General features: G+C 44.7%; 2 protein-coding genes across 2 annotated transcripts; both read left to right on the forward strand.

Annotated features, from left to right (window-relative positions):
* The first annotated feature begins 1,064 nt into the window (after positions 1-1,064).
* On the forward strand, positions 1,065-9,365 carry nfatc4 (nuclear factor of activated T cells 4). Its single transcript, XM_088310246.1, has 13 exons — positions 1,065-1,634; positions 4,434-4,606; positions 4,670-5,176; positions 5,483-5,640; positions 5,784-5,946; positions 6,312-6,412; positions 6,530-6,631; positions 6,697-6,884; positions 6,957-7,097; positions 7,198-7,253; positions 7,746-7,872; positions 7,941-8,645; positions 9,073-9,365. Exons 1-13 carry the CDS (start codon positions 1,499-1,501, stop codon positions 9,141-9,143), a joined length of 2,628 nt encoding a protein of 875 aa, XP_088166372.1. The 5' UTR covers positions 1,065-1,498; the 3' UTR covers positions 9,144-9,365.
* A 1,183-nt stretch (positions 9,366-10,548) lies between these two features.
* On the forward strand, positions 10,549-15,347 carry ltb4r2b (leukotriene B4 receptor 2b). The gene is made up of 5 exons (XM_088310247.1): positions 10,549-10,662; positions 12,828-13,407; positions 13,745-13,945; positions 14,031-14,074; positions 14,686-15,347. The coding sequence occupies exons 2-5, from the start codon at positions 12,829-12,831 to the stop codon at positions 14,930-14,932; spliced, it is 1,071 nt and encodes a 356-aa protein (XP_088166373.1). The 5' UTR covers positions 10,549-10,662; position 12,828; the 3' UTR covers positions 14,933-15,347.

Genomic DNA, 15,347 nt, shown 5'->3' on the forward strand with positions numbered 1-15,347 from the left:
CCAAAAAAACAGGGGACATCAACTATTTTGTTTTGAAATGGCCATTTCTGTGAAAATCTCCACCAAAATGTCAGAAGATGCATTTCTAAAAAAAAAGACACCACAAGTCCACCTTTTTGATTTAAAATGGACATTTTAGGATAATTTTGGTTGAAATTTAATATCCTTGATTTAAATTTTTTTGGAAAACACAAGTTTGACTTAGCGGCATAAAATTTTCTAGTTCATGAACTGACCCACAATTTTTTTTTTCTGACCCACAAAAAAAACTTACGAAAAGCCATGCTTGAAAAGATGCAGGAGGTGTGACATTTTGATTGGAGGCGGCCATTTTCAGGTCATTTGGCTAATTCCAGAGGTTCTTCAAAGACATACGCCTTGATATGTCACCAGAAAAAAAAAAAACACACACCCAAAGCTAGTTTTCCTTCGCAACATGAAATTTAATAGCAACATCTATAATGAGTAGATCCACCAAAATGTCTCAAGAAATCACACCCCAAAAAACACAAGGGATTTTAGAGTCATTTTGGAAGTTTCAAGCAGCCTTTCAATTCTCCCAAATCTTTGAAAAGATTTTGTCAGATTGGCACCAAATTCACAAATACCAGTCTTGAGTGAGACGAAATTGTGAAACATTTGAGACTTTCTTACTGACTTGATTACTGATATTGATAAGAGCAAACAATGGAATACTAAAGTACATTTTACAAACAATCATGATGCATTTTGGGTGTGTCCGAGAGCGAGAGAGACCCCCTCAAGTAGCTCGACGTGATTCCCGAGTGGTGAGGGGGCTGGGCCCGGTTAGCTGGTCTAAGCCGGAGAGAGGGGTGTTTATTTAAGTTTTTCGTCTCCTGACTCAGACAGACTGCAGCGGATAATGAGAAACAGATCTCTGACGGAGAAGAGAAGCGAGGAGAGGAGGGGAGGGGATGGGAGGGAGGTCGGGGGCTCATAAAATGGGAATGGGGGAGAGGGAAAAGAAGGAAGGAGGGGGGAGGACGGGTAGGGGGCGGTGAAGAAAGAACGACAGCCAAAAAAGGGGGAGTGATGCGTTCAGGGCCCTGGTGGTCACACGACAAGACTTGATGAGAGGAGGAGGAGGAGGATGTGAGGTAAGTGGGGGTAAGAGGGCGGGGGGTTCTGATGATTGACAGGCAGGGTGACCCTATTGGGACCGAGCGACGGAGCCGCAGAACCCACCCAGAGGCAATTAAGGGTAAAGGACGACAAAAATATTTCATCAACTTCTTTTACTCCCTCCTCCTCTTCCTTCTCCTCCTCCTCCTCTTCTGTGTAGCGTGAGGATGAAAGAAAAGACTGACTTGGACGAACAGAAAAACAAAACTTCAAGTTTGAAGAAGACGACTGGAAAAGTTCTTCCAAGAGCGGCGGTGGTTTGCGTTATGACAGGCGCTTAAAGAACAGAACCCCCCTCCGCTCGTTTCTCCTCCTTGAGAGAAAAGATCTTTTTGGTGGGGAATTCTCCTCGCCGATGGGGGCCGCGCCGGGCTCCGGCTGGGAGGAGGGCGAGTTCGAGTTCAAGCTGGTGTTCGAGGAGGACGCGCCGCGGCCAGAGGAGGAAGGTTCCGGCTCCGTGGAGCCCACTGACAGCAGCAGCAGCAGTGTGGGTCAGTCACAAGCGCTTCTCGTATGTGAAAGACCTCCCCGGGAGGTCTGACATTCATGGGAACATACGTGCATGTGTGTGTGTGCGCGGTGGACTTTACGTGTGTGTGCATGCACTCAATGTGGTTCTAATCAGGCGTGCGTGCGAGTTAATAGCTGCCATGTGGGAAGGAACTTCCACATGCCCCCCCTCTCTTTCCTCCCTACACGCACACAAATACAGTGGTGTCTTGAGATACGAGTAGGATTCAGTGTGTGACCACGCTTGTAACTCAACACACTTAAATCATCTTTTCTCATTAAAATAAATGGACGTGCCATTAATCCGTTCCTTTTCTTCTTCTTCAAAAAAAGAGGGCACTCCCAGTTGACATTTACTTTAAAGCAGTGGCATGCATTCCAGGCCTTCAAGCCCTTCTCGGTTGGTCCAAACATTTTTAAAAAACTGACCTACAGCTACAATATTGACAAAGCATATTGATTCATTTCCAACAGTCATTTTCTTGATTTCTTAGCGTGTGTTGGCTGCCCAGCTTCCAGATGTGGACAGTGTGTGGATTGTCGTTTTTTTTTTTTTTTTGCTCAATCAACTTTCAGTTTCAGATCCCAAACTGGTGTGCGAGGTTCCTACTACATAACCCCCCCACACACGCACACGCACGACTTGGACTACAGTACCCATCCTCCTGAGAGGAGTTGCCTCTCATCTACTCTGGAATTGCCCACGCTGAGGGGTGTTCAGCAGGTGTGGTCATTCTCTCTGGCCCCGAGGCTCGATGCCCGGATGTTGGCGTTCACCCCGGTAGACAAGAGGGTAGCCTCCCTCTGTCTGCGGGTTGGAGGATGGGTGGTTGTTTGTGCCTATGCACCAAACAGCAGCTCAGAGTGGTGCTGGAGACCACTCTCACTGGGGACTTCCTCATTCTGCTGGAGGGGACTATAATGTTCGTGTGGGAAATCAAAGTGGGACCTAGAATGGTGTGGTGTGGTCAGGCCTGAAACATCTAATCATCCATTATGCGTACCGCTTACCCTATTTCCATTATTTTCACTGCTGAAAAATTAAAAAAAAAAAAAAAAAAAACTACTTTTTACATTTTGTATTTTTTAAAATATTTTTTCAATTTTAATTTGACCTTTTATTTACTTTGCTATTCTTATTCATTATTTTTTAATTTTACATTTATTTTCTAAAAAAATTTACATTTATTTTCCACATTTTATTTGCCATTTAACATTTTAAAATGGATTTTTCATTTTAAAAAAATGCATAATTTAAGCTTTCTTTAATTTTTTTTTTTTTTGTCTTTAACCTAAGTTCTGCTAGAGCTGCAGCTTTAACGACTTGGAAATATTGTTATTGCCAAGAAACATTTTTCTTTTCCCCACCTTAATTGAGTTGGTGTTGTGCGTCAGCATTGGCACAAAAAATAAGAAAAGAAAAGAAGTCGTGGTGTGAATAATCACCATCAGCGGAAGATAATTAGCGGTAGCGTCGGTGCGAGTCAAAGGTACATTTCAACATTTCGTGAGCACGGTGAGTCTTTGTTGTCAGGGCCCAAAAAAGGTGGTGTGCGTGTAGCGGCTATTGAATAAATGCTTTCCATATGACTGTGCGGAATTATGAGAAGGGCCTTATTATTTATGGGACATTTATACTTATCTGATCAAATGAAGTTTGACATGGGCAGCCAGATTTCGGGGCTTTTTGTACTTTTAAACTACTTCCATCAAATGAATGTGCACTTAAGTGGGAGGGTGAGCGAGCGCAAGCAAGGATTGAGCAACAACTTATTTTTGTTCATTTTTTGGCAAAGCAGTTGCAAAGTGCAGGTTTAACAGACCAGAACGTGCACTTAATTCTAGTCCAGAAACTGTGATTTTATCATAAGGATTAGCTGTCGTCGACCTTCTGTTCAAGAAATAGTACATTAGCGTGTGTGAATTACCAACGAAATCGATAATACATGCCAGACTGTTCACATAAAAAAAATACATGCTTAAATCATTAAATTGGGTGCTCTGTATTTGCCTAAAAAATATCACATGAGAGAAACAGGAGGTGCTAATGTAATCAAATTGGTTTGAAATGACTACAAAACATTAAAACGTTTTGTTTTGATCTACAGTATTTTTGTCGGTAGAAAACACTAGCAAACTGTTAGCATGCTAATTGTGGCACTAATTTGTGAGCATTATGGACTAAAATGATTGCTGCAATTTGTCTTAACTTATTATTTCAAATTGGGCTGAATATTTTGTCTAATTTGTAAACATTATAGACTGGCACAACTTACAAAAACATGAAAATATTTACTAAAAACAGAGAGTTAGCCATTAGTTGATTAGCATGGTAACTTCAGTCCGTTGTCACAGCACAAAAACAATAGCTAAAAAAATGATGCATATTGACGTGTCTTTTTTTTCCAACCATATTCTTTGGCTCACACTTTGTGATGGTTGGCTTCAGAATCATGGCCAAAATGCACATTTCAACTACAAAGGCCTAGCTAAAGATGCTAACAGTGTGTTGCGTGAGTCGCTCGTATGGCAACAATTAGCTTCCAGCAAACCGAGGCAAATTGATGCATGGCTAATGATGATTGAAATGGATACACTTGCCATATAATGATGTTTACCACATTCAATGGACATATAATGAGCCTTTCTCATGCGGGATGTAGTTGACGGCAGTCGTTAAGGTTCTGTTTAACATGATATAAACAGTATATACTACTTCCCTATTTCGATACATTGTACTGTGCTTTTTGATGTCCCTCTATAATGTTCCCAATAATCAGTTACAGACGCCCACTGTGCCACCGCTCATGCGAAGGAGCGCATCGCAGCCAGCATCCCCAGCCCGCCACCCTTGGCCAATCAGCGGGCCGGGATGCATTCCCCGCCTCCACGGAGAGCCCTGGTCAGAGAATTCAGCGGGACCTACGAGAGCTTGCCGGCACGCTCCGTTCAGGTAAGAAAACTTAGCAAAGGGTTCATGTATACAAAGCAACGGGTCAAAGACATTACCTGTCAGGTTTCAGAGTCCCGCGTGGTGGAGTGTCCCAGCATCCAGATCACCACCATCTCGCCCGAGGACGATCCAGCACCCGCTCTCTCCTGGGACATAGAGAGTGGCAGTAAATGGGACCGCGAGCGCCTCTATCTCCCCCTGCTGGACCCCTTCACCTACCGAGACAGGTGCCCCGGGTCGCTGAGTCCCAGCCCTGCCTCCAGCCCCTCCTCCCGCGGGTGGCTGAGTCCAGCATCCAGCTGCGATTCTCTTCTGGTGGAAGAAGAGGAGCTCGGTGAGGCCACACTCCATTTCGGGCTCTCTCCATCGTCCCGGCCGACTTCGCCGGGCGGAAAGAAGCGGAGGAACTCGCCCCTCGCGTCCCCTTGCTCGTCCCGCAGGGGGAGTTACTCCGAGGAGCTGCAGGGGGGCATCCTGGAGGGGGGAGACTCCAGTTTTCTGTCACAAGCTTCGCCTGGCAGCTGCGAGCTCAGTGTTCCACAGAAAACAAGAAAGACATCTATGGAGCAGGTACTACTGGCCCCATGATTAAATAGTTGCCCAAGTTCAACCCTACGGTTTGCTTACCCAAACCCTAAACACTGATTTTAAACACGTGCCAAAACGCAGTCACAAACCCAATCCGAAACCTTAGCCTATCTAACTCAGAATCAACCCAAAATCAACCCTAAACCCTCAGACTCCTTTAAAATCCCCACTTCTCTCAACTGAAACTTAAATCTGGGGGCACATGATTTGTCTTTTAGAACAAAAATCACAAGAATCCTTTTGATTCCACCTGGGAAACCCCGCAATCCAACTTCTCGTTCCCCACAGTTGTCTCCAAGGGATCAGGAGCAGGCCCCTGGACAACACCAACCAGAGATCCTGCAGACCAGGAGAGAAACCCCATCAATGAGTATGGACTATCTCTCGGTGCCACCTGCTCTTGCTTGGGGCCGGACCCGAGCCAACGCTCACAGTCCTCTCTTCAGGTAAGGAGTCATTCGGGGAAACCCTTCATCTGGGGCCACATTCCACTGAAACCACAGTTTAAAATGAAACCTAAGGGGTGTCAAAATCTGAGATGCGATGGGGTACTTCACATGTTGTCAAGAGTAACCTTAAATGCATGCAGGTCCAATGCCTTGCCGCCGCTCGACTGGCCCCTACCCTCACAGTTTGACCAGTACGAGCTGCGGATCGAGGTACAACCCCGGCCTCACCACCGAGCCCACTACGAGACTGAGGGGAGCAGAGGCGCTGTCAAGGCCACTCCATCCGGACATCCGGTTGTCAAGGTGACATTACTTGGGGCATCATCAGGAGGGCAAAGTGGTAATGGTACTAAGGGTCGATGACTGACAGGGCCGGTTATGGGATTGAAGCAGTGTTGTAAACTTTGACTTTGTCTCCCTCTAGAGTACGGTTCACCAACTCTTCTTTTTCTTTTTTTTTAAACTGAAACTTAAACTTCGCCAAGTACGAAGGGCTTCCAGTTTGATACACACGTCTGAAACAAAACAGTTAGTCCAATTAACTTAATTAACATTCGGTGCTTTGCCCCAGGACACCATGCACCGATACACCAAGACAAAATAATTTTCCAACTTTTTGAGCTTGTCTCCATTTTTGGTTTAATTTCTCACTTTGTCTCTCTCTGCAGTTGTGCGGCTACAATGAGAGGAAACCACTTTCTCTCCAGGTTTTCGTGGGAACCGCAGATGATCGTTCCATCCGGCCACACCCCTTCTATCAGATACACAGGTAATATCAAGTCTTCATAAAGGTGATCTGATCTCATAAGTCTTCTTATTTGGTGATGACCAAAAACTAAATAACAGGAATGGTCGCTCCAAACTCAAAGGTTTTTCCTCCTTTTAGGGTGACGGGGAAAATGGTGGGCACCACCAGTCATGAGAACATCCAGGCGGGAACAAAAGTGCTAGACATCCCCCTCAACCCTGAGAACCACATGACTGCACTGTAAGTAGACTGAGTTTCTGTTTGAAAATTGATTAGGCCGACAATCATGTCATTAAATACTACAGCATCGACTGCGCCGGAATTCTCAAGCTGAGGAACTCGGACATTGAATTAAGGAAGGGTGAAACCGATGTTGGAAGGAAGAACACACGTGTCCGATTGGTCTTCCGCACCCACCTCGCTCTGGCACCTCCTGCTGTACCACCCGGTCGGGTCCTGGCCCTGCAGGTGGCCTCACTGCCCATCGAATGCTGTAAGTAGTAGCTCCCATGTGGCTTCCACAGGTGAAAAACTTTGGCCTGATTTTGTATCGTGTCCGTTGCAGCCCAGCGGTCAGCGCAGGAGCTGCCCGTCATCGAGTCAGTCAGCCTCACATCCTGTTCAGTCGAAGGCGGCGAGGAGCTCCTGCTGAGCGGCACCAACTTCATGGCGATCTCGAGAGTCGTTTTCATGGAACGAAGCACAGGTGAGTAGTAATCGTTTCCATTGTTTTTAGTATCCCAATGAATGATGGAAAGTTACTTTTGGCCAACTGTTGAGTTTTTGTTTGTCTTCCAAATAATCAGATGGTAAACTTCAGTGGGAAGAGGAAGCCCACGTGGACCGGGACAACAGCAACGAGGTAGTTCTTGTGAAGTTTTCAGTCTTAAAATGCCATCAATCAACTCACCTCTATGTTCACGAGCTGTGGGTAGTGACAAAAAGAATAAAATCAAGCGTAAGTAAGTTCACTCTGCAGGGTGTCTGGGCTCTCCTTTGGGGTGAAAAATTCCCTCATCCGGCAGGGGGTCGGAGTAGACGGTGTTGCTCCTCCACACTGAGAGGAGGGAGGTGGAGTGGCTTGGGCATCCGGTAGGGATGCCTCCTATACACATGAAGTGATTTGGTAATGTCCCCGGGGATAGATGCCCCAGGGAAGACCCTGGACTCGCTAGAGCTACTGTCTCTTAGCTGGCCCAGGAGAGCCTTGCAATTCCCCTGGTAGAGCTCGATGAAGTGGCTCGGGAGTGGGCGTCTGGGCTTCTATGCTTAGGCTGCTGCCCCTGCGACCAACTCTGGATAGGATGGATGAGCTCTCATTTCAGTCACTTCAATATGTTGTTTCTTCCATTAGTGTTTGCTGCGCTTGAGGGTGCCGCCCTACTGCGACCTGTCCGTCACTCGTCCAGTGTCGGTTAATCTTTACGTCTCCAATGGGAAGAGGAAAAGGAGCAGCACTCATTGCTTTAAATATGTCCCCAGTTAGTATCAACATCGTAAAATGTTACCGTATTGCAGGTGCTTCAATTTTCTGTCGTTTTTCCTGCAGTCATGTTCAAGGAAGAGGACCCACTGCTGTCCCAGCCCCAGGTGCTGCCTCTGGATGCAGGGGTGGCGTGTCCTTCCGTTGGGGGTCAGTCCAGAATGAATGTGAGGTGCGACTCCATGGCTGACGAGCAGACAGGCCAGGGCTTTAACATGTCCCCTTACCCATCCACCTACTCTCCTCCGTGCACTAGTCTGGCTTACCAGGAGGAGTACAGTACAGACACTGTGACGGAGGAGCCTGGTGGGATGGGCCCCACCGTGTCTGAGCATCACCCCAACTTTGAGAACCTGGAGTTGGGTTTCACAGAGCTCCTCCCACCTCTGTACCTCCGCAGTCCACAGCCCCCATCCCCTTCCCCCTGGCTAGACTCACCATACCTGTCCTCCTCACCATCTCCCTCCCACTCTTCCTCTCTTAGCCCTTTCCCGGCCGGCAGCCCAATCTCCTCATCCCCTCTGCCCCCTGGTCCCACCCCACCATACCCGCAGTACTCTGCTTATCCTCAGGAGATGTGTCCCTCCCCTCCAGCCAACCAGAGTGCCTACCACGATATGTGTTCAGTGCCTTACTCCCACTATGACAGCTGGGAGGCTACAGGAAGGATTCTGGGGATGGGTCACGGGGACGAGAGAGATGCCAAGATTCAGGAGTGTCCTCTGGAGTTTACCAGTTCCACCAACATGCATCCGATCACATTTGAGGAAGGTGATTGAGAGGTCTTCAAATTTCATATAATGAGAGACTAAACTATTCATGCGAGCTGTCTTCAATGATTTAAGTGACAGTATCCAGAGACAATAACAGTCCAACAGGCCTCATTAATTCACCAAAGCCGGACATTTATGTTCACAGAGCTATTATTTTTGTACAACTCTATTCTTCCAAGATTACGACTTTAGTATTATTGCCTTTTGAAATATATTACTTGCGAAATACAAAAAACAAAGGGATTTATTGAATAAAAAAAATCTCATAGTTTAAAATCAAAATGTAATTTTATGTAAATTATATATTGGAACGCGACAAAATGTCTCCATTTTGATAATAGTCCTTTGTATGACATTATACTGAATATACGCGAATTTACATGACAAATTTACAACCTTTTTTTTTTTCTATTCTTGATCTACAGTGTCGGAGTACATCGGGCAGGACTTACAGTCTTACCAGGATGCCTCACACACGGACGAGCAGCCGCACTGATGATGTCATCGTTCAGCATCATTCCTTTCGCATTGCACTCACTATATACCGCAACTTCCTGCTCCACTTATCCTGTTTCATTGCTGGGAATTCATATTTCTCATGTGATTACGGCCACAGGTATATATAAATATATATATATATATATATGTTTTTTGTTTGTTTTTATAAAGGGAAAGTATTATTGTTATTATTTTGCAAATAAATTATCTACAAAACTGAGTGGAGTTTGTTTTTATTAAAAATGACAGTATCATGGCCACTTAAGGGAAAAGCAAAATTCCTGGCATGTTCAAACAGGTGAGTGTGTGCTTCATATGCCCTCTATTATGTAATTGTGTGTGCGTGTGTGTGCAAGAGGAAGCTAAGCGTTTGAATCACAGTTGCTTTTCCTCGAGGCATTAAAAACTGAATGTGTCACATTTACGCATGCATAGATGTCATCAGATTTGTGATATATTTATTTATTTATTTTCAAATCATCCATATAATGGCGGTGCGATTCTGCCTGGCTCATGCAACAATGTGTGACTCCACAAAACTGACCAACTAATATGTGGAAAAGCAAAGGGAGGAATTACAGCCCAACAGCCTAAATTAACAACACCATTGGCATGGGCAAATTATTTCACAGTGCTAAGTGAGACGGCGACCAATCATGGCACATCTTCAGAAAAAAGGTGAGCTGCGATTGCTCGAGAACTGTACCCTGAGCAACTGTGATGTTATTTTCAGTCGATAGAAGTGACCAAATGGTCACCCCTTAAAAATAAAAACAGGTGGATTTTCATATTTCTCATATTCCACAAACGCAATATTAATCAAAGTGCCATGTTTAGACTCGTGGAGGCGCATAGAACATTTTATTGCTTTAGTGTGTTAATGTGCTTGTTATCAAAAGATGCCGCTACACTACAAATCCCAAAACATTGCAGCTCTGCTTAGCTTTTGCCGATAAAGCTTCCATGTCATGCGAGCGTTGCCTGAAAATAGTGTTTTCTTCACCCAGGTACCAAGTCATGGGCACATACTTCATTATAATACTGGGGCCCTAAGCCTTTGACATATAGACCTGACTTATGAACTTTAAAGTTTACGGATGATGTGTGGGAGTGCGATTTGCGAGGGGACAGGGACTGAGAGTTGCCATAAATAGTGAAACGATTTACAAATGACATCACCATCATATAGTTATTTCCCTGAAAGTTGGATGCTTATATATTGTACCTTCAACATCATTTTATAGATAACGGCCTCATTCACTGAAAAGTGTAAAAAAGTTGCGCAAGAACAACACCACCAGGAGTAGAAAGTAAACGTTTTCTTAGGTAGAGGGAAGTGCACACGCCTGTATGCATGTTATTACATGTCTATGACAGCGTGTGTGGGCGTGGGTAGGGTGTTAGTCACGTTATGATCGAGTGCCGTGACACGGTAAGTCCCACAAGGGAACAGACGGAGCACAGAGCAGGACAAGTGGAATATTTTCATTTTGACAAACAAATCGCATCCTGGAAAGGTCAGTAAATCTCATCAGAACTCTGAACACAAACGACGCCTAGTTCGTATCTCTAAATGTTTGTTTCTCTGACTTGCTCATCATTTAGTTTACAAATAAACCATAAATTTCGGCCCATTTTCCACCATCTTTACAAGTCGTCATAAAGTTGACAAGTCGGGCTTCCCAAATATATAAGATACAACACTAAACGGTATTGATAAAGGGGAGAAATTCTTTTTTTAATGGGTTGTTGATCATAGTTACTTTCACCTTCCTAAAAAAAAAAAAAGGATTTTTACCTCGATAACGATAAATGCACGATAAATTTCCCCCGTGGACTAAAATCAACATAAATGTTTTTTATTGACCAACTGGTACACATTACTTTCAATGAAAAATAAAAGTACAAAAATCATTTGAATAAACATTCCAAATAGCTTGCTTTGCATGACTTTAACAATGTCACAAAGAAAAAGGGTCCCTCTTGCGAAATCTTTTTCTGCAAATAGATTGCGCCAAGATGCTCGCATGATGTAAATAAAGCCAAATTAAAAAAATGCTAAGTAAAATGAAAGAAAATGTAAATGCAAGCCAAATAAACAAGTGTGCACCATCGGGGAAAATGTGCTGCCTCGAGTACTCTGGTGCGCGGTCGCCACTTGTCGTCTATGTAATGCACAGTCAGGCTCAAACAGGGATCCATGTTGCGACCCGACCACAAGTCGGATGTAGATGCAAAATGCTTGACATGTCTAAACTCCCGGCCCGATGTAGTCCATATCGGGAAATACGGCTTTCGTGAAGCGTTTAAATCCTGTGCACGCCACTGTAACGAGAGGAGCTCTATCTTTAGCTATGTGCTAGGCTATTGCGTCCACCTCTGAGACGTTCTCTCGTATGGTGTTGCCTCCGTTAATGGGCTGTTGTCACTTGTCGAACCTTGCTTCTCACTTTGAACTTTCAGCACAGCATGGTTGTGTTGTGGGTGGTGAAAAAGCTTCTGGATTTCAATCCCAGCTACGACAGCGACGTCTGTTTTCTTTCTCGAGCAGACTGGTAGAGTCACGTGACTAGAGGCGCTGTTGCGGTCTTAAAGGGGCATGAACATTGCCGCAGACAGAAAAGGCTTTTCTTTTTTTTTTAACACCGAATTTACCGACATGGGCAAAATGATTTCGGTCATTGTAATAAATTTCGGAAACGGTAAATTTTCGGTTTATCGCCCAGCCCTAATTTATAGTTATATAATTTTTGTTTGCATTAAAAAAATATTTTGGGTCTAATTTGGGTATTGAAAATGTGTAAAATGCTATGTTTATAAACAAACGGTGGTGAGACCCACAACTTCTCTAAATCTATTGTGACCAGAAACTTATTGTTTGCATTTTAAAGCTTCGCCGAGGGTGCAAGGTAGTCAATCTAGCAACAGACATTTTAAGTGAAATTTGCAGGACTGCATGTTTTAGCATGCAGAGTGAAACCGGTTGGCTTCAGACTCTGCATGAATATTTGCAAGGCTACGTCAGGCGGGTTGTTTCCGTACAATAAACCGGTCAGCAAAACTCAAAACCTCATAATCGTGCTATTGAAGATAAAACTAGAATAGCATTTGGTAGAGCACAGACCTCCAAGTCAAAATATAAGTTAAAAGCCAAGTTAAGAAGCTGAATCAAAAAATTCATTAAAATAAAAAAAAAAAATCAAGTCAAGAACCGCATCAGTAATTAAGTCTTTCTAAAACCAAGTCTTGACTCAGTCAAGAACCAAGAGAAAACCTATGCAAAGAACCAAATAAAAAATGGGCGAAAAAAGCCGATATTTGGAGAGTACCAGATAAAGAAAAAAAATTAAGTCAAAATCAAACAACAACAAAAAAAGCCACAACTCAATCAAGAACCAAGCCAAAAACCAAAACAATCAAAACCAAGTCAAGAACATCAGGCACCGATCCAACCATTTTTTTCAAGTTTGGCGGACCGGATTAAAACGTTTAACGGGCCGCATGTGGCCCCCGGGCCGTAGTTTGCCCACACTTGCAATAGAGAGTGGAAGGATAGATGGCAGGAGATGTCAAGAACCAGTCAAAAGCAACGATAGGCTCAAGTAAAAAAACTGTCAAAAAATAACCAAGAACCAAGACAAGAAATAAGGCCGCCACCATTCTTTGTGTCCTCTCCCTCCAGCATGAACAACCTGAGCGAGGTCGTTAGACGCTCCATGGCCGAAGACAATAACCCCGAAGACGACAGTGTGGTGAGCAACGACTACTCGACCACCGTGGGCGCCCTCATCCTGAGTTTGGTCTTCCTGCTGGGCGTGCCCGGCAACCTCTTCATTGTGTGGAGCATTCTCGCTCGCGCCCGCCGCCGTTCCGTCACCACGCTGCTCATCCTCAACCTGGCGTGTGCCGACAGCTTCCTCATGGCGCTCACCATCTTCTTCATCGTCTACCTGGCCAAGCAGACATGGGTTTTCGGCACGGCCATGTGCAAGGGTCTCTTCTACCTCTGCAATGTCAACATGTACGCCTCCATTTTCCTCATCACGCTGATGAGTGTGCACCGGCTGGTGGTGGTGGTGCTGCCCCGCAGGACGGCGACCAGGCTTAGCAGGAAGCTGGTGCGCCGCGTCATTCTGGGAATGTGGCTATTGGTGGCCGTCAGCGCGTTGCCCTCGCTAGTGTTCCGGGATGTGAGGGAAGACAAAGACGACCGGAACAAGACGCGACACGTGTGCGCGCCCAACCACACGCTGCCTCGATACGTAAGCATCTTAAGACAAAGGGTCTTCAATCCTGGTCCTCGAGAGCCGGTGTCCTGCCTGTTTTCCGTCTCTTCCTGCTGAAACACACCTGACCCGACCTTCTGCAGATCTTGCTGATTTTCTGTAGATTTGAATCAGGTGTGATTCAGCAGGGACAGGACAGCAGCCCGTGAGGAACAGGATTGCGGACCCCTGGCTTAATGTATTAGCAGTGCGAAACTTCCTACCGATAGCCGAACCCCAAACTTCCAATTCACATTCTTAGAATGTGTTTTCCCAAAATTCTTCCATTAACGTACTTTTTATTTTTTTCAACAATGAACATCACTCTTTGCAGGTGAGGTTTCAGTACTCGTTAGAAACAGTGTTGGGCTTCATCCTGCCTTATGCCGTCATCATCATTAGCTACGTGCTCATTCTAAAACGCCTGAGACAGACCAAGTTCCGCCGGAAGGTCCGCAGCGAAAAGCTCATCCTGGCCATTGTGGTGATGTTCTGTCTCTTCTGGTTGCCGTACCACGTCATCAACATGATACAGGTTTGCTTTGGAGTTATTGCCTCGTTATTAACCCATAGTAACGGTTCATCTTTTGGGCGAACATTGACCGTATTTCTCCTTTAAGGTGGCAGCGGAATGGTACTCAGAGGGATCACCCAGACGAGAAATGTGAGTTAAAAAAAAAAAAAAAAATGTGGTTATGTGGAACCGTATAGCAAATCACTTCTGTTTCTTTAGGCGAATAAATATGAAGTACGTGTTTAGTCAAGTCATAGTCAAAAAGTCAAGTCTTGACGTTTTTTTTAAACAGCAAAGACAAGAGTCCTCAACAAACGTAACGTACATGTTTTGTAAAACTTTTTCTCAGCTTGAGTTTGACGAGCCAACGACAAAAAAATAAGGCGTTCCATTTGAAACATAAAAAATGCCAATTTAGACTTCAACAAATAACATGCATGTCTTCTCAAAGACAAATTTGAGTCTTCAACAAACCTAATGTAAATGTTCTCAATTTTTCATACAGGAACAAAATTTTTTCTTCAGAAAACCTACGTCTAATCTATTTTACATTTTGATGGAATAATGCATAGACATAAAATAATTGATTTAATGCCATTTGTTACAATTATTTGCATAATGTCACCTTTTTTCAAACAGACCCTTACGGCAAAATCTTATATTGATAAGACTACCCTATCTTTCGTAACACCAATTAGTTTCTGACAAAGTGTGCTGCTTACCTTTGACCTCATGACCCGAGCTGCTGTCTCCCCCCGTAGTCTGGATCACATCTACCAGTCGAGTCGTGCCGTCACATCGGCCCTGGCCTTCATCAGTAGCTGCGCCAACCCCGTCCTGTACACCTTCGCTGGCAAATCGTACATCAAGAAGAATGGTTTGGGCTTCATGGCACGCCTCTTCGAGGGGACGTCACTAGACCAGACGGCGACCAAGCAGAGCAAGGACGTGACGCTCAGCAACGTGGACTCCGGGGCGGCCTCGTCGTTGGCACAAAACGGACGATGAAGAGCCCTGAAGGAACTGATGTGCTTGAAGGGAGAGCACACATATGAAAATGCATGTGGAACATGTGGACGTTTGGTTATGGAATGATGACCAATTAAAATCGACTTTTTTTTGTACTTCAGTCATGTCCAACTTGTGTGACGTGACGCCAGTGACAGGCAGAGTAGATGCTCTTGCCCTAGAAGACAGAAGGTACAATTAATCTGTGTATCCACCTGATGCCATCCGTACAACAGAAACAGTTTTTATCTGAACTGGCACACATTTAACACAAATTAAATTAGTGTGTAAATGGAGACTATTTTACTACATACTGAAAAAAGTGTATTGAACATTAGTGGTGGGCTGTGAGATTTTTCTAAATATGAGCCTTGGATCAATAAATGTTGGGCAACACCAGTCCATTAAATACCAA

Source organism: Idiotropiscis lumnitzeri, chromosome 12, assembly GCF_059441095.1.
Source record: "Idiotropiscis lumnitzeri isolate Australia: NSW breed Sydney's pygmy pipehorse chromosome 12, RoL_Ilum_1.0, whole genome shotgun sequence".
Classification (NCBI taxonomy): domain Eukaryota; kingdom Metazoa; phylum Chordata; class Actinopteri; order Syngnathiformes; family Syngnathidae; genus Idiotropiscis; species Idiotropiscis lumnitzeri.